Source organism: Staurois parvus, unplaced genomic scaffold (assembly GCF_062004578.1).
Source record: "Staurois parvus isolate SC_StPar_1 unplaced genomic scaffold, SC_StPar_1.0 ptg000137l, whole genome shotgun sequence".
Taxonomy (NCBI): Eukaryota; Metazoa; Chordata; class Amphibia; order Anura; family Ranidae; genus Staurois; species Staurois parvus.
The window spans coordinates 14,077,965-14,097,850 of record NW_028317933.1 but is presented as its reverse complement, the minus strand read 5'-3'; the positions used below and the strand labels follow the sequence as shown (position 1 = coordinate 14,097,850).

The window sequence follows — 19,886 nt, the reverse complement described above, 5'->3', positions numbered from 1 at the left end:
TCGATCCTGAAGAAGCAATTTATGGACTGTACAGTGCATAGGGCTCAGTGCAATCCTTCCTTCACAGTTCTCATAATGTATTAAAGCACAGGCAGGGTTCCCTGGTCCTGAGGACTAGGCAATGTGTGGAGCTCAGTCATAGAAATTCTTCCCTCACACTTCTTGTGGGAGATTTCAGTACACGCAATGGTTCTTGGTCCTGAAGAAGTGGTCTTCAACACACAGTGCTGACTAAACACACATCAAATGAAGGACAACAAAGCCTGTTGACATGGGCCCTAAGTTACATTGACACCTACCAATTAGAGCAATGACATGCTAGCAACTTTGTAGCAGCTGCTATTCTCCTATACATTATCTGGAAATTTAAAGCTAGACTGATAAAGAAGACAGAAGAATGGCATAATGAATCCTTCATAGAATGGTTCAGAGAAGAGTTTCTGTAGCTGGGATCTACTTCTTTGGTTGGCTGTACAGAGTAGGTGGAATGGAACCACCTAAAAGGAACCTAAAACACCTAAAAGGAACCTAAAACACCTATCTTTATTGCTTTACCTCTCAAATTCCTTCATTAAACATCTTGAAAGATTTAAAGCCTCCGGCATCCCTGAGATTGATAATTAGTATGTCCAGGACTGCCTGAATGTTACTGTACCTCTTCTGAACCAGAGGTTAACACTTGTTTATTGGTTTATAGACAAATGACTGTATACTTACATGGACATAGCCAACTTCACTTTTAAACTCTGATAACTGAAACCTGAATAGAAAAAGAAGTAGATGTTACTGTCATGTGATCTCAAAGGGAAACAAATGTTTAACATGGAGTAAAAACTGTGGAGTACTAATCACACCATTCTGCATATGTACATATGAGAGATATAAGCATAATTAGCAACATTTGCAGACTTCCTGGGACAGTCTGGGGTTGTAGAAGTCTACTGGAGTCAATGGCTGCTACCATCACTGGGGCAGGTAGTAAGGGGAAATATCCTATTGAGGATACAGGCAATCAAAACCAAACTGAGGTTCTAGCTCTTCCCCACTCTACTAAACTATTTATGTTACTGTCTGCATTACTATAGCAGAGATTTTCCACTATTTGTTTTGCAGACCATAGTCAAGTTTTTCCTAGAATTACATCTACAATCACATTACAATCACATCTTTTCTAGAGAACAATTTATGTCACCAGCCATTGTCACACTTAGCTAGATAGAAGAAGACAAAATTAGACAGATGAAATTTCTGAAGGAATTTATCTTTGCCTTTTATCCTATAGGAGGATCAGGTGCAGTTGGCTAGTTTGTCACTAGGTGGCTCTGTACCAGAATAGTGTTTGGTTACAGCAGACAGTGTCATCAGGTGCTAGGCCCCTTTTATGTAGAGCCCTCCTGTAGTGATGTCAGGGGTGAGTCAGTACCCACATACAGTATAAGCCAGGTTGAGAGGAGCATAGACTTACTACGGGCATGGGCGCTACACACCCCACACCTATACGGATGAAACTAGCATGTGTAGGCCCTGGAGAGGGCAGGAGGTTGTGTGGAGTAGACCTGAATCCCGGAAAACCTGGCTGTAGACTTTCTATCCTTTATGGAGGTGGGGGCTACGGTGGATTGCAAAAGGCCTTTAGGCCAGGCCAAGAGTTCCCTGTGTGAGGCTGCTTCCTTTGGAGAGTCCCGGGAGAGGTGTACCTAAGGAAGAGGTGACTGAAGAGAGCACAGTCCTGTGAGTACTAATGACCCTGGGTGGAGGAGAAGCTGTTAAAAGGGAGATGGCTACCAAGGTGCTGCATATGCTTTCACATGTGACAACTGCAGACCGTCCACTAAGTGTGATTGACTAGGTATTGTCAAGTGAATCTGGAATGTATGTTGATGTGATGTGACTGTTATACCATTCCCTGAATTCCATCACTGAAGTGTAGCAAATTTACTCATATGTGTGGACTTTCCTTTCTTGGGATGAAAAGGTCAATGGCCCGGAATGTAATGTGGAGGCATATGGCATGGAGTCAGGCACAAGATGGTGGATGGTTCGGTCTCGGCAGAAGGAGCAGTGTTCTAGCAGGACTGGGGTAGGGACTTGAGCTCTTGTTGCCAATTCTAGACAGTCATGAAGCCCCTCTTGCAAGTAATTCACAGCTCAGGTTACACAGCTAGTAAAGCTAGCCAATCACCAAAGAACCAGTCAAAATGTGCTCAGTTGGTTGCAGGGATGAGCCAGCTGCTCCATACCCTCATCTGGTAGCTGGGCAGATGCATTCCTCCATCCAAGCTCATCCTGTGCAGAAACAAGTTTGTCAAGGTGAGTCAACACTTGCTGCATCCGCCATAAGAGCTCCGCTTCCATAGTTGGAGGTAAGCAAAGCACACTGCTACTTTGCCCCATTGCTGACATTTCGGTCGGGATTTCAGAGCTGTCAGCTGGTACTTCCTGATAGTCCCAGCAAAGGGAGCCCAGCCTTGCTGCTGAGCAGCATCTAGCAGCTGTCTCCAGCTCTCATTCCTGAATGGCTAGAAACTCCAAATCTTTCTGTGCCCAGAGCACTTCTGAGATGTTAAGCATCTCCAAAAGCCCCAGTCCTGGTTGGGTCTGTCACAGGGGCTATTGGTGATTATTTTCCACTGTATTGACAACAAAACTTGAAGGAACAGGATGGAGGATTTTTCTAGAATGAGCAAAATTCTAACAGTGGATTTTGTTTAGGAAAAATATTACACATATTGTAATATACATGTTCTAGGGACAAAGGAAACCTGTTTAAAACATCTGAGATGCCATTCAAGTAGGAGGTCTGGAAGGAATTTTAAGGCCTTTTAAACAAAATTAGTTGACTCAATGATGGCAAGATGGAATGCTCTCACAAACGATTTTTCAGAATTTCCATACAACCATTTGAATTAAATTCTTCTAGTGTATGGTTAGCTTAACATTAACCACGTGCCCTCCTGAGGATTTACCCCCCCTCCTGACCAGGCCATTGTTTGCGTTACGGCACTGCGTTACTTTAACTGACAATTGCGTAGTCATGCAATGCTGCACCCAAATGATATTTCCGTCCTTTTTTTTCCCACGAATTGAGCTTTCTTTCAGTAGGTATATGATCGCCTGTGCATTTTTTATTTTTTACGCTATAAGAAAAAAAAAGACAGACAATTTTCAGAAATCTGGCGCAGGCCATTTTAACACCCCGGTCACAAGGAATCCCGACTTTAAAATCGTGCGACTTACAGTGAAGTTGCACAATTTCAAAGTCGGGTGACATGTCGAGTTGAGGTGTGATTTGCATAGACATCTGACACAGATGTCTATGCAAATTGCACCAAAAGTAGTGCATGCACTACTTTAGAAATCAGTGCGGCTCCGACCAAGTCGGAACCGCATCTATATGACTGCTGTAATTGCGGACAATAGGGTGCGACTTGGCATGCGATTTACAAGTCGCAGGGCATGCAAATCGCATGCCAAGTCACATCCAGTGCAATCGGGGTGTAAAATGACATAGTGCAAACAAAACTGTTGGCAGTGCTTTATTGAATTCCTCTGCACATCCTTTGCATTTAAAGAGTTTTTACTATATAAGATATCTTTGGATGTTTAAGCGATCACACGTAGACTTTTGAAAATCACCTCCGATGAACCTAGCATTCATCAAAACTGAACCATCAGACCATCACTACTAAACCACAACCAGGGGCGGACTGACCATTGGGAAACTCGGGCACTGCCCGAGGGCCCAGGGTCAGTAGGGGGCCCCATGAGATGTCCCTGGTACCTTTCATAGGCTTTTTTGGGTGTGATTTGAGTGTGGGCAAGGACACAGGGGCTCCATGATCCCCTATTGCTCGGGGGCCCCATGAGTTGTCAGTCCACCCCTGACCACAGCCATTTGGCTATTGGACAGACAGTGTAGTTATGACTTCAGTTTATAAGGATTCATTTCTTTTTACCTATCCAAAGCAAAAGAAACCACCAGTTTTAGGTCGATGACTTGCAGTGAGGTTGCAATGAGCGTTGCTTTCTGAAAGGAAATAGAAGTGTTAGTAGGTTGGTCGAGGCTTTGCACCAATTGCACCCCTTAGTTAATATGAACAACTGTTAACATGAAAGTGCAAAAAACTATTTGTCTAGTTTGGAGAAAATATTTTTTCCTAATAATTCCTGTATCAGTGAAACAATTTTTTACTAACATCAAGCAAAGTGAGCTGAATTTTCTAAATGAGTAATTGCAAACTTTTTAAAAATAATATTTTACATTTTACTGAATAACAGGACATTCCTAAACAATGTCACGGCAATGTCACCAGGTATTTCTTAGGAAAGCTGCAGATTACAAGTTAATAAAAATATGACGATTTCCATTACATTAACATGCCAAATCTCCTACAAGATTTTTGTCATTTTTGTACTTGGGTTTAAACATATTTTAACCACTTCAAGTCAGGACACTTTTACCCCCTTCCTGCCCAGGCCAATTTTCAGCTTTCAGTGCTGTCACACTTTGAATGACAATTGCGCGGTCATGCAACACTGTACCCATATTCATTTTTTTGCATTTTTTTGAGACAGATATAACTTTATTTTGGTGGTATTTATTCACCACTGGGATTTTATTTATTTTTTTGCTATGTAAATAAAAAAAAGTCCAAAAATTTTGAAAAAAAAGTGTTTTTCCTATAAAATTTTGCAAATAAATAATCTTTCCTGATAAATCTTTTTAGTAAAATTTTTTTTAAAAAATTATAATTTTTCAAATTTTTTTTTACAATTTTATTTTATTTTTTTACATTATTATTTATGGGCTTTTTTTTAACATACTGTCACCCTAGCAGTACCATAGTAACACTGTACTACTTGTAAAGGGTGATGAAGATTTTTTTTTCTTTTACACTGACTGCTTTTACATCCATAAAGGCTGTAAAAGCAATCCTTTCTACTCTCTGGCTGCATTCTTGCAGCCATTGAGAAATACTGTGATAGCTGTGATTGGTCACAGCTTGTCACATGGTACAAGGCTGTTGTGAATAGCCTTGTACCATGTGATCTCTGTGATCATTCACAGATTTCACTAGTAATAAGCAATGATGTCAGAAGTGACATTACTATTGGCCAATCAGTGATCACATGATCGGGACCTCACACAGAGGTCCCATACAGTGATCCTCCGGGCACCGGAATGTGGTGCCGCGCGCTCCCAGGGAGCACGCACAATCTGAAAATGCCGTTTATGAACAGCAGCCCGCCCCTGCACTGCTCCCATCCGGCTGTTTATATGCATGGGCCGGATGGGAACTGGTTAAAATAGCTTTAGCTTTTATTTTAATGGTGGTGTTCTGCCACACTTTTTTTGTAATTTTTCTGTGTTTTATTGAACTGCATAAGGTCGGTATTTTTTTATAGTATGTTGGCATCTAGTGGCGGTTTTAGAGCCACTTCAACATTTACTTATGGGATTTGGTTTCTCCTCCTGTCCTCCCCTCCTGTTTAGAGCTAGTTAGTTCAGTACTGTCCAGACCCCCCCGTTTCTTACATGTTTCTTCAGTCAGTGTTAGCACTTTGCAGAGACAGTACTACGGAAAGTCATTGTCTTCTTAGACTACAAAGGACTGAAAAAACATCCTCTGTACTGCAATTAGCTGAAGTAAATATGTGTAGCATTCAACTTTTGTATCTTACTTAAACAAAGTAAGCTGTCTGTGTATGGTACTATGTAAGCAGGTGACCAGTGGCGGACTGACCATTTGGAAACTCGGACACTGCCCGAGGGCCCGGGGTCAGTAGGGGGCCCCATGAGATGCCCCTGGTACCTTTTTCATAGGCTTTTTTGAGTTTGGGCAAGGACACAGGGGCTCCATGATCCCCTATTGCCCGGGGGCCCCATGAGTTGTCAGTCCGCCCCTGCAGGTGACCATACTGTCAGAATAGAGTGAGGAGGTACTGTATATCTCAGTGCACTGCACTCACACTGTAATAATGCATCATTTAGGATGATCCCACACTGTAAAAGAGGAATATGATTCTGTGTGTCGTGTGACCAGCCTGAAGACTTCTGGGAAAGAGGGAGTGGATCTCAGAGAGAGAATAGGAGCAATCAGCTGGAGGGGGCTAAAGCAGGCCATACATGGTTCGAATTCCGAACGATTTTTCGATCAAAAAGCGTAAACATTGTTCGCTTTGTAATCTGATGGTGCCACCAATGATTTTGAAAAACAGTAATTTTTCATGAATTTTCCAACATGCCCATAAAACGAAATGGGGAGGAACCACAAAAATCAGCCAGTGCCAATGCCTCACAAACAGAGCGAAAATCGGCCGATTATCCTTAGGTACAATTTTCTAACGAAAAATCAATCGAAAATCGACCCATGTATGGCTGGCCTTAGTCTGGAGTTGGACAAGTGTCTGTCTCACTCAGCAAGTAGCTGTTATTTTTCAGTGCACCTTAGTAAAGGATGTCAGTTGAAAGGACCAACTGTAGTCTCCATGAAAGTAATAGGGTGGCAATGTAGGCACAAAATCGGGATATAGTGACAAAGTATTGCACGAACAAGGGCCTCATAACAGGATCACCTGGTGTTATTTTAATACAATTTTCATATTTAAAAATTCTGAAAGTGACTTTCAATCTTCATAACATTTTAATTCTTACGTATTGCACCATCAACAGGAACAATGCAACACCGTGCTTTCTCAAAGAATGACAGAGCCACTACCCATACACTTTCATATCGAAACATTCATTGATTCCATGTGATCATTAACACATTCATTATTTAAACATATTGAATTCCGATGTGCAACACAAATATATATATATATATATATATATATATATATATATATATATATATACTGTTTGGTATATATATATATATATATACATATAAACACACACTATATTGCCAAAATTATTGGGACACCCCTCCAAATCATTGGATTCAGGTGTATAAAATTTCAGGTGGCCACAGGTGTATGAAATCAAGCACCTAGGCCTGCAGACTGCTTCTAGAAACATTTGTGAAAGAATGGGTCGCTCTCAGGAATTCAAGCGTGGTACTGTGATAGGTTGCCACCTGTGTAATAAGTCCATCCGTGACATTTCCTTGTTACTAAATATTCCACGCTCAACTGCTAGTGGTATTATAACAAAGTGGAAGCAACTGGGAGCAACAACAACAGCAACAACATGGGAGAAGACCTGCCAGAAGGATGAGTCTATGGTTGTTACCCGTGCCACTGACAGGAGACTGAGCAATGTCAGCTAAAGGGGCAGGCTGCTATGCATTGCAGAGGCTCCACCCCTTTTTTCAAGCTCTTCAGCTCAAGGGCTTGACAAAGGGGGCAGAGCTCCTGAAACATGTAGCAGCCCTCTCCTCCATTTGTCGTCACTCAGTCTCCTGTCATGACTGTAGACTCTGTCGGCCATTCATCCTTCTGACGAGTCTTCTCCAATGCACAGTAGCTGCCTTTGAAGCAAACTGGATTGTTGCTCTGTGTTGTCCTCCATCACTCACTGCCTCCGGAGCTGCAGTACAGCTTTCTAAATGAAAAATGTGTTCTTTACAATACCGTGATTATTTTATGATATACTGTACTTACTCCTGTTGCATGATGATGTTTGTTTTGTTTTGGGTTTTTGTTTTGCATGTGCCGCTGAGGGATCCTTCCCAAATCTTCACACAAGGCTGTTTCCCTTTTTTACTTCTTTATGAACTTGATGGATTCTTTGGTTTGGGCTATCTTTGGTTTTGGGAGCGCTGAGTTTGATACGTACTTCTCTTGTCCATAGTGTTGTTTCTAGGGGGGCACTGACCGCAATGGATTCAAAGAAAGCACAGATGCCTGTAGTGTACACAGGAGCAAGTGCTCATTCTATTAAAGTATATTTTTTTAATCTGGGATAGAGCACCGGAGAGTTAAAACCACATTATTGGTTTAGTTAATGCCATCTGTGTCTTATTAAGGAGACTTCCCTTCACTTCCCATCCTGTAGACCCAACAGGAAGTGAGAGGAAATCTTTCTGATATGAGGGATCTCCCCTCTTAGACAGTTGTCACTGGAAAAAGATGTCCCCATTACAGGATTTCCCTTCTATTTCTGTTCAGGTGACAACGCAAAAGTTTGGATTTGCCCTCACTTTCATTCCCAGTGATGTTGTTGATCAGGACAAGTAGAGATCACCAACATCACTGAGTGAATCTTCCTAACAGTGACACAGACAATGGTAAAGACCTAAACATCATTCTAAGCCTTCATCACTTTATCCAAAAATAAAAAAAGAGTTTTGCCTTTAGTTATACTTCAAAGAAGGTCTCAAAGATAATGGAAACTGGCAGGATCAACAGGCATTTATTAAATATATACTCACATCAACATTGATAAGGCATATTTATTGATGGCCGAGCAATAGAGAGAACTTCAACAAAGATCTGGAGCTGCATACCACTTTCAAAAGGTAAAATTAAATTTACTGTTTAGCACAAGCACAGACAGTCCTCCCAGGGTTCTAACATGTTTCGCCCCCAACTAAGGACTAATCATGGCTCTATGATTAAACCATAGTAGGGGGGCACACATGTTAGTGGGAGACTCCTGGGTGGAGTTGATTTTACTCTTTGGTAGACATGTGAAGCTCCAGATCTTTGCTGAATTGTATGTGGTTGGATCGAACCCTGGACAAATGAGAACCTGCGAGCTGGAGCTGAGGATTGCAGAGGTCCCCATATCGGCCAGTATTGGCCAGTTCAATAGAAACGACTGACATTTATCCCATGTGTACACCTGCCTGTCCGGCAGATGCCAGCTGAATGGCCAGCTTCTGTCAACCCGGCGTGATTTTTTGTAAGAGTGTGGACTTACCACATTGGCAGAATAGATTTGCTTTGTGATGAAAGAGGGGAGGATAACCAAGCCTTCTATATGTCCTTCCATTACCATAGCCAGCTGGGTTGTCAGGTGTATGACTGGAGGCTTTGTGGCTCTTACGGTAATCATCATAGCCTCTGAGACAGGGTAGTAGTCTCCAATCTGTTAAAAAAAGTATAGATATTGTTCATGAAAATAAAAGCGTATCAGAATCCAATGGCACCAGCATCCAGACATTGGTATTTTTCAGTGCAGAAAGACTAGTTGTCAGTCCAGAGGCTCCTGGTCTAGAAGAGTGGAGTATTCAAACAAGGGGTTATGTTTACATTAAGTAGGGAAAGTGCTAGCTTTGAAGTTGCATGGAGGGTTAGTGTTCCAGGGACTATTAATGTAAAGGTTATAGGGATGGGAAATGTTAGGTTTACAAGAAGGGTGTCATGTACCTGATTGTAGAGTCTGACGTGAAAAGTGAGGCCTCTCTTACAGCTCCGGCTCAGGGACTACTGGTAGTGAGACAGTGGCTGCTAGAGGATGTGAGGTATGAGTGCCTGTGAGATGTACAGCAAATTGCGAAGTAGGTAGCCGGTGCTTTGCCAGGAATGGACCAGATGGCAGAGGCAGTGGGAAGCAAACAGATGCAGTAGAACCCTGAACTGACAAACAGCAGACTGCCAGGTACTTGGCTGGCAGAGAAATGGTTGCTAGTGCACAGAAGGTTGCAAGAACTAGGTAAGTAGTGTTCCGGTCAGGGGCGGACTAACCATTTGGAAACTCGGACACTGCCCGAGGGCCTGGGATCAGTAGGGGGCCCCATGAGATGCCCCTGGTACCTTTTTCATAGGCTTTTTTAAGTTTGGCCAAGGACACGGGCCCCATGATCCCCTATTGCCCGGGGGCCCCATGAGTTGTCAGTCCGCCCCTGATTCCGGTCAGGAGGCACTGTATAGGCAGGTAAAGGTAAAGGCAGGTAAAGGCAGGATGCAAGGTCAGACAAACCAGTTCGGTAACAGATGATCAGATCATGCATAAACGGTAGGCAGAAGAATGGTCAGGACACAGGCCGAGGTCGGTAGCAGTGGAGTAGGTAGACAAGGCAGTTGCCGTTCAAGAGTGGCCAAGGAAAGCAGGGTCAGTAATTGGAATCAAGCACAGGAAGTGGCACAGGATACACAAGAATGCTGTAGATCAGACAGCAACTGGCCAGTGCAACAGCTCAACTAAAATAGTCTATTTGGTGCCAGTACTAGCAGCAGATGCAGGTGCCTGGGCAACTTCATGAGCCCTTGCACGCACATATACACACGCCTGCGGACAATTGTTTGGGCACTCATAGGCTTGCACCATCTGTATGCACCTCAGAGCTCCATCTTCACTATGGGCAGGGATTTCCTGACAAAGGGTTACTGTTAGGGCTAGTTTACAGGATACATGGAGGGTCAGTGTTACAGTTACAGGGACTGTTCATGTGAGGGCTACAATAAAGGGCTAACATTGGAGTTGAAGGAAGGGTTAGTATTGGGTTTATAGGAATAGTTAGTGTTATGGTAACAGGGAAGCTTGATAGGTGCAGGGATGGTTACTGTTCAGGTTACAGAGGAGTTAGTGTTAGGGTTAAAGGAATGATTAGTGTTAGGATTGCAGGGAGGGATAATAAAAGGGTTACAAGTAGAGATAGTGTGGGAGGGATTAGGGTAGAGCACCTATTCCAGAAGCAAAAAACTTTATACTGAAAAATAACAGTGTGAAAGTGTTAAGGATAGAGGGATTGTTGGCGTTAAAGTGATTGTAAACCCTTACATATACTCAGTAAAGTGATTGGCCTCAGGTGATTTACAGAGATGAAACAAATCCTCCTATACAAGTTGTACTTGTCTGCAGTCTTCTCTTTTCTACAGGTGTTCAAAGTGCTGAATTTATAAAGCTTGACTGAGATTTCAGAAAAAGGGGGTGGAGAGCTGAAATTACACACTGTAGAGCTCAGTGAGAAGAGCTCTGAGAGCTGATTGGAGGGAAGAGACACACCCCCGTACACACAGCTTACAGGAACAGAGCTGAGGCTGTCAACCTGCTGGAGGTCCCTCCCCTGTCACCATTTTTCTCTTGGTGTCATGAAAACGTGTCAGAAGTGATTCATGCTTGCAGGAATGTGTAGTGTTGAGTGGCGGGGAGTAAACACATGCAGTCCAAGCAAGAACGAAGTAATATATACAGCATTGTAGAAAATTTTAGCACAGCCAAACAGGCCCAGCGGGAAGGCATGCCAATCCAGAGACACTTACAAACTGTAATAGCAGTGAAACAGCAGTCTGACAACTTGAAGATGCTGACAACATCTGCCACAAGGAGCTGAATGCGGCCTTCCTGGTCCACACCCAAACAGGAGGCTTCCTGAAAGGCGCCGGCATAGTCCCTGCACTTTCCCTACTCCTCTGGAACCTCTCCCTGCCAGTATGCACTGTTTCTACACTAACCACTCACTCAATGTGCACCAAAGCAGGACGCCAGGGCCTTAAATAGGCTCTGCCCTTACCCAAGATGGCCACCAATGTCCCATGTGGCACCAGCTTCCAACTGGATAGTTGCCCCCCTGTGACTGAGGAAATCACAGAGGAACTAAGTTCCTCTCAACTTCCTCCCCCATCTGCATTGCTGCTGCAGCTGAGCGCCACCTGCACTGGAGAATACAGACTGCACCTGCCTTCATACTGATAGCAGTGGAGCAAAGCAGCAGAGAGAAATGACACTTAGTGCTCTTAATTAAGACAAGTACACACTATAAAAGGATATGCTTTGTTTATATTTCATGTTTGTGGTTAGAGATGAGCGAAGAAATGAAAAATTCGATTCGACTGATTCGGCGAATTCGTGGACAATATTCGATTCGAGTCGAATAAATTCGCTGTGAATTTAACTTAAAAAAGGGTGTTTCTAGGCTTCAGAGAGACTTAATATTAGTGCAGAACACTGTACCTTTAATTGAAATGCCCTTGGAGTCTGCTGGGGAAGAGAAATAATACTGTCTGTCAGTATGACATGCAGATGAGTGCCGTCGATCTTAGAATCACTGCACACTTCACTCCTTTGGCCAGTCACGGGGCCAAAACCAGTGTTTGGAGCCACAGTGTGGCGGTGGAGGCAGCAGCAATGGGAGGCCATACAGCAACCTATGACAAAATGGAAACCAGCAGGAGCGTGAGGAGACCTGAAAGTGGCACATGGCAGAGTGGGAGCAATGGGAGGCGGTACAGGGACCCAGGTCACACTGTGGGCCCAGCAGCAGCGTGACCAGGCGGTACGGGGGCCCATGGCCGATATGGGGCTTGGTGGCACCTATGGAAGGCCTGTAATCTGCCAGCAACCTATGACAAAATGGAAAACCGCAGGAGTGTGAGGAGACCTGAAAGTGGCACATGGCAGAGTGGAAGCAATGGGAGGCCGTACAGGGACCCAGGTCACACTGTGGGCCCAGCAGCAGCGTGACCAGGCGGTACGGGGGCCCATGGCCGATATGGGGCCTGGCGGCACCTATGGGAGGCCGCTAATCTGCCAGCAACCTATGACAAAATGGACAACCGCAGGAGTGTGAGGAGATTTCAAAGAGGTACATGGCAGAGTGGAAGCAATGGGAGGCCGTACAGGGACCCAGGTCACACTGTGGGACCAGCATCAGCGTGAACAGGCGGTACGGGGGCCCATGGCCGATTTGACCTCATTCATCCCATAGTCCTGCCGACTCACGAATAGCGTGGCCTCCTCAAAGGGCCTGAGCAAGCGCAGGTGTCACACATGAGCTGACAATGGCTGACATCTAAGTTACACAGGGAGTACCTTTATCCGCTTTTAACATCAGGAAATCTGTGATGGCCTTTAGCTGTTCGTAAAGGCGGTCTAACATATGTAGGGTTGAATTACACCTTGTTGCAACGTCACAGCATGAGGAGTCGGTACGGGGGCCCATGGCAGATTACATGTCTGGCAGCAGCAATGGGAGGCCCGTAATCTGCCAGCACCCTATGTCAAAAAATTCAACACACCAGCAGTGTGAAGAGACCTGAAAGTGGCACATGGCAGCAGAGTGTGGCGATGGAGACAGCAGCAATGGGAGGCCGTACAGGGACCCATGAGAGACTCTGGACTTGGCAGCAGCATGAGGAGGCGGTATATAGGGGCCCATGGCAGATTAGGGGCCTGGCAGCAGCTATGTGAGGCCCGTTATCTTGCAGCACCCTATGTCAAAAAATTAAACACACCAGCAGTGTGAAGAGACCTGAAAGTGGCACATGGCATGAGAGACTCTGGACCTGGCAGCAGCAGGAGGAGGCGGTATAGGGGCCCATGGCTGATTAGGGGCCTGGCAGCAGCTATGTGAGGCCCGTTATCTTGCAGCACCCTATGTCAAAAAATTTAACACACCAGCAGTGTGAAGAGACCTGAAAGTGGCACATGGCAGCAGAGTGTGGCGATGGAGACAGCAGCAATGGGAGGCCGTACAGGGACCCATGAGAGACTCTAGACTTGGCAGCAGCATGAGGAGGCGGTATATAGGGGCCCATGGCAGATTAGGGGCCTGGCAGCAGCTATGTGAGGCCCGTTATCTTGCAGCACCCTATGTCAAAAAATTCAACACAACTAAAGTGTGAAGAGACCTGAAAGTGGCACATGGCAGCAGAGTGTGGCGATGGAGACAGCAGCAATGGGAGGCCGTACAGGGACCCATGAGAGACTCTAGACTTGGCAGCAGCATGAGGAGGCGGTATATAGGGGCCCATGGCAGATTAGGGGCCTGGCAGCAGCTATGTGAGGCCCGTAATCTGCCTGCACCCTATGTCAAAAAATTTAACACACCAGCAGTGTGAAGAGACCTGAAAGTGGCACATGGCAGCAGAGTGTGGTGATGGAGACAGCAGCAATGGGAGGCCGTACAGGGACCCATGAGAGACTCTAGACTTGGCAGCAGCATGAGGAGGCGGTATATAGGGGCCCATGGCAGATTAGGGGCCTGGCAGCAGCTATGTGAGGCCCGTAATCTGCCTGCACCCTATGTCAAAAAATTAAACACACCAGCAGTGTGAAGAGACCTGAAAGTGGCACATGGCATGAGAGACTCTGGACCTGGCAGCAGCAGGAGGAGGCGGTATAGGGGCCCATGGCTGATTAGGGGCCTGGCAGCAGCTATGTGAGGCCCGTTATCTTGCAGCACCCTATGTCAAAAAATTCAACACAACTAAAGTGTGAAGAGACCTGAAAGTGGCACATGGCAGCAGAGTGTGTTGATGGAGACAGCAGCAATGGGAGGCCGTACAGGGACCCATGAGAGACTCTAGACTTGGCAGCAGCATGAGGAGGCGGTATATAGGGGCCCATGGCAGATTAGGGGCCTGGCAGCAGCTATGTGAGGCCCGTAATCTGCCTGCACCCTATGTCAAAAAATTAAACACACCAGCAGTGTGAAGAGACCTGAAAGTGGCACATGGCATGAGAGACTCTGGACCTGGCAGCAGCAGGAGGAGGCGGTATAGGGGCCCATGGCTGATTAGGGGCCTGGCAGCAGCTATGTGAGGCCCGTTATCTTGCAGCACCCTATGTCAAAAAATTCAACACAACTAAAGTGTGAAGAGACCTGAAAGTGGCACATGGCAGCAGAGTGTGGCGATGGAGACAGCAGCAATGGGAGGCCGTACAGGGACCCATGAGAGACTCTAGACTTGGCAGCAGCATGAGGAGGCGGTATATAGGGGCCCATGGCAGATTAGGGGCCTGTCAGCAGCTATGTGAGGCCCGTAATCTGCCTGCACCCTATGTCAAAAAATTTAACACACCAGCAGTGTGAAGAGACCTGAAAGTGGCACATGGCATGAGAGACTCTGGACCTGGCAGCAGCAGGAGGAGGCGGTATAGGGGCCCATGGCTGATTAGGGGCCTGGCAGCAGCTATGTGAGGCCCGTTATCTTGCAGCACCCTATGTCAAAAAATTAAACACACCAGCAGTGTGAAGAGACCTGAAAGTGGCACATGGCAGCAGAGTGTGGCGATGGAGACAGCAGCAATGGGAGGCCGTACAGGGACCCATGAGAGACTCTAGACTTGGCAGCAGCATGAGGAGGCGGTATATAGGGGCCCATGGCAGATTAGGGGCCTGGCAGCAGCTATGTGAGGCCCGTAATCTGCCTGCACCCTATGTCAAAAAATTTAACACACCAGCAGTGTGAAGAGACCTGAAAGTGGCACATGGCATGAGAGACTCTGGACCTGGCAGCAGCAGGAGGAGGCGGTATAGGGGCCCATGGCTGATTAGGGGCCTGGCAGCAGCTATGTGAGGCCCGTTATCTTGCAGCACCCTATGTCAAAAAATTCAACACACCAGCAGTGTGAAGAGACCTGAAAGTGGCACATGGCAGCAGAGTGTGGCGATGGAGACAGCAGCAATGGGAGGCCGTACAGGGACCCATGAGAGACTCTAGACTTGGCAGCAGCATGAGGAGGCGGTATATAGGGGCCCATGGCAGATTAGGGGCCTGGCAGCAGCTATGTGAGGCCCGTAATCTGCCTGCACCCTATGTCAAAAAATTTAACACACCAGCAGTGTGAAGAGACCTGAAAGTGGCACATGGCATGAGAGACTCTGGACCTGGCAGCAGCAGGAGGAGGCGGTATAGGGGCCCATGGCTGATTAGGGGCCTGGCAGCAGCTATGTGAGGCCCGTTATCTTGCAGCACCCTATGTCAAAAAATTCAACACACCAGCAGTGTGAAGAGACCTGAAAGTGGCACATGGCAGCAGAGTGTGGCGATGGAGACAGCAGCAATGGGAGGCCGTACAGGGACCCATGAGAGACTCTAGACTTGGCAGCAGCATGAGGAGGCGGTATATAGGGGCCCATGGCAGATTAGGGGCCTGGCAGCAGCTATGTGAGGCCCGTAATCTGCCTGCACCCTATGTCAAAAAATTTAACACACCAGCAGTGTGAAGAGACCTGAAAGTGGCACATGGCAGCAGAGTGTGGCGATGGAGACAGCAGCAATGGGAGGCCGTACAGGGACCCATGAGAGACTCTAGACTTGGCAGCAGCATGAGGAGGCGGTATATAGGGGCCCATGGCAGATTAGGGGCCTGGCAGCAGCTATGTGAGGCCCGTTATCTTGCAGCACCCTATGTCAAAAAATTCAACACAACTAAAGTGTGAAGAGACCTGAAAGTGGCACATGGCAGCAGAGTGTGGCGATGGAGACAGCAGCAATGGGAGGCCGTACAGGGACCCATGAGAGACTCTAGACTTGGCAGCAGCATGAGGAGGCGGTATATAGGGGCCCATGGCAGATTAGGGGCCTGGCAGCAGCTATGTGAGGCCCGTAATCTGCCTGCACCCTATGTCAAAAAATTTAACACACCAGCAGTGTGAAGAGACCTGAAAGTGGCACATGGCAGCAGAGTGTGGTGATGGAGACAGCAGCAATGGGAGGCCGTACAGGGACCCATGAGAGACTCTAGACTTGGCAGCAGCATGAGGAGGCGGTATATAGGGGCCCATGGCAGATTAGGGGCCTGGCAGCAGCTATGTGAGGCCCGTTATCTTGCAGCACCCTATGTCAAAAAATTCAACACAACTAAAGTGTGAAGAGACCTGAAAGTGGCACATGGCAGCAGAGTGTGGCGATGGAGACAGCAGCAATGGGAGGCCGTACAGGGACCCATGAGAGACTCTAGACTTGGCAGCAGCATGAGGAGGCGGTATATAGGGGCCCATGGCAGATTAGGGGCCTGGCAGCAGCTATGTGAGGCCCGTAATCTGCCTGCACCCTATGTCAAAAAATTAAACACACCAGCAGTGTGAAGAGACCTGAAAGTGGCACATGGCATGAGAGACTCTGGACCTGGCAGCAGCAGGAGGAGGCGGTATAGGGGCCCATGGCTGATTAGGGGCCTGGCAGCAGCTATGTGAGGCCCGTTATCTTGCAGCACCCTATGTCAAAAAATTCAACACAACTAAAGTGTGAAGAGACCTGAAAGTGGCACATGGCAGCAGAGTGTGTTGATGGAGACAGCAGCAATGGGAGGCCGTACAGGGACCCATGAGAGACTCTAGACTTGGCAGCAGCATGAGGAGGCGGTATATAGGGGCCCATGGCAGATTAGGGGCCTGGCAGCAGCTATGTGAGGCCCGTAATCTGCCTGCACCCTATGTCAAAAAATTAAACACACCAGCAGTGTGAAGAGACCTGAAAGTGGCACATGGCATGAGAGACTCTGGACCTGGCAGCAGCAGGAGGAGGCGGTATAGGGGCCCATGGCTGATTAGGGGCCTGGCAGCAGCTATGTGAGGCCCGTTATCTTGCAGCACCCTATGTCAAAAAATTCAACACAACTAAAGTGTGAAGAGACCTGAAAGTGGCACATGGCAGCAGAGTGTGGCGATGGAGACAGCAGCAATGGGAGGCCGTACAGGGACCCATGAGAGACTCTAGACTTGGCAGCAGCATGAGGAGGCGGTATATAGGGGCCCATGGCAGATTAGGGGCCTGTCAGCAGCTATGTGAGGCCCGTAATCTGCCTGCACCCTATGTCAAAAAATTTAACACACCAGCAGTGTGAAGAGACCTGAAAGTGGCACATGGCATGAGAGACTCTGGACCTGGCAGCAGCAGGAGGAGGCGGTATAGGGGCCCATGGCTGATTAGGGGCCTGGCAGCAGCTATGTGAGGCCCGTTATCTTGCAGCACCCTATGTCAAAAAATTAAACACACCAGCAGTGTGAAGAGACCTGAAAGTGGCACATGGCAGCAGAGTGTGGCGATGGAGACAGCAGCAATGGGAGGCCGTACAGGGACCCATGAGAGACTCTAGACTTGGCAGCAGCATGAGGAGGCGGTATATAGGGGCCCATGGCAGATTAGGGGCCTGGCAGCAGCTATGTGAGGCCCGTAATCTGCCTGCACCCTATGTCAAAAAATTTAACACACCAGCAGTGTGAAGAGACCTGAAAGTGGCACATGGCATGAGAGACTCTGGACCTGGCAGCAGCAGGAGGAGGCGGTATAGGGGCCCATGGCTGATTAGGGGCCTGGCAGCAGCTATGTGAGGCCCGTTATCTTGCAGCACCCTATGTCAAAAAATTCAACACACCAGCAGTGTGAAGAGACCTGAAAGTGGCACATGGCAGCAGAGTGTGGCGATGGAGACAGCAGCAATGGGAGGCCGTACAGGGACCCATGAGAGACTCTAGACTTGGCAGCAGCATGAGGAGGCGGTATATAGGGGCCCATGGCAGATTAGGGGCCTGGCAGCAGCTATGTGAGGCCCGTAATCTGCCTGCACCCTATGTCAAAAAATTTAACACACCAGCAGTGTGAAGAGACCTGAAAGTGGCACATGGCATGAGAGACTCTGGACCTGGCAGCAGCAGGAGGAGGCGGTATAGGGGCCCATGGCTGATTAGGGGCCTGGCAGCAGCTATGTGAGGCCCGTTATCTTGCAGCACCCTATGTCAAAAAATTCAACACACCAGCAGTGTGAAGAGACCTGAAAGTGGCACATGGCAGCAGAGTGTGGCGATGGAGACAGCAGCAATGGGAGGCCGTACAGGGACCCATGAGAGACTCTAGACTTGGCAGCAGCATGAGGAGGCGGTATATAGGGGCCCATGGCAGATTAGGGGCCTGGCAGCAGCTATGTGAGGCCCGTAATCTGCCTGCACCCTATGTCAAAAAATGTAACACACCAGCAGTGTGAAGAGACCTGAAAGTGGCACATGGCAGCAGAGTGTGGCGATGGAGACAGCAGCAATGGGAGGCCGTACAGGGACCCATGAGAGACTCTAGACTTGGCAGCAGCATGAGGAGGCGGTATATAGGGGCCCATGGCAGATTAGGGGCCTGGCAGCAGCTATGTGAGGCCCGTTATCTTGCAGCACCCTATGTCAAAAAATTCAACACAACTAAAGTGTGAAGAGACCTGAAAGTGGCACATGGCAGCAGAGTGTGGCGATGGAGACAGCAGCAATGGGAGGCCGTACAGGGACCCATGAGAGACTCTAGACTTGGCAGCAGCATGAGGAGGCGGTATATAGGGGCCCATGGCAGATTAGGGGCCTGGCAGCAGCTATGTGAGGCCCGTAATCTGCCTGCACCCTATGTCAAAAAATTTAACACACCAGCAGTGTGAAGAGACCTGAAAGTGGCACATGGCAGCAGAGTGTGGCGATGGAGACAGCAGCAATGGGAGGCCGTACAGGGACCCATGAGAGACTCTAGACTTGGCAGCAGCATGAGGAGGCGGTATATAGGGGCCCATGGCAGATTAGGGGCCTGGCAGCAGCTATGTGAGGCCCGTTATCTTGCAGCACCCTATGTCAAAAAATTCAACACAACTAAAGTGTGAAGAGACCTGAAAGTGGCACATGGCAGCAGAGTGTGGCGATGGAGACAGCAGCAATGGGAGGCCGTACAGGGACCCATGAGAGACTCTAGACTTGGCAGCAGCATGAGGAGGCGGTATATAGGGGCCCATGGCAGATTAGGGGCCTGGCAGCAGCTATGTGAGGCCCGTAATCTGCCTGCACCCTATGTCAAAAAATTAAACACACCAGCAGTGTGAAGAGACCTGAAAGTGGCACATGGCATGAGAGACTCTGGACCTGGCAGCAGCAGGAGGAGGCGGTATAGGGGCCCATGGCTGATTAGGGGCCTGGCAGCAGCTATGTGAGGCCCGTTATCTTGCAGCACCCTATGTCAAAAAATTTAACACACCAGCAGTGTGAAGAGACCTGAAAGTGGCACATGGCAGCAGAGTGTGGCGATGGAGACAGCAGCAATGGGAGGCCGTACAGGGACCCATGAGAGACTCTGGACTTGGCAGCAGCATGAGGAGGCGGTATATAGGGGCCCATGGCAGATTAGGGGCCTGGCAGCAGCTATGTGAGGCCCGTAATCTGCCTGCACCCTATGTCAAAAAATTTAACACACCAGCAGTGTGAAGAGACCTGAAAGTGGCACATGGCATGAGAGACTCTGGACCTGGC

General features: G+C 47.8%; 1 protein-coding gene across 1 annotated transcript in view; it reads right to left on the bottom strand.

The window, feature by feature from the left end:
- The window catches only part of LOC149465847 (bactericidal permeability-increasing protein-like), a 60,434-nt gene that overhangs the window by 2,995 nt on the left and 37,553 nt on the right, over positions 1 to 19,886 (bottom strand). Inside the window, exons 10-12 of the mRNA XM_089673448.1 lie at positions 8,867 to 9,034; positions 3,957 to 4,027; positions 718 to 760 (exon numbers count right to left, since the gene is read on the bottom strand). Of these exons, the coding sequence (XP_089529574.1) occupies positions 718 to 760; positions 3,957 to 4,027; positions 8,867 to 9,034 (282 nt within the window). The remainder of the gene's footprint in view (positions 1 to 717; positions 761 to 3,956; positions 4,028 to 8,866; positions 9,035 to 19,886) is intronic.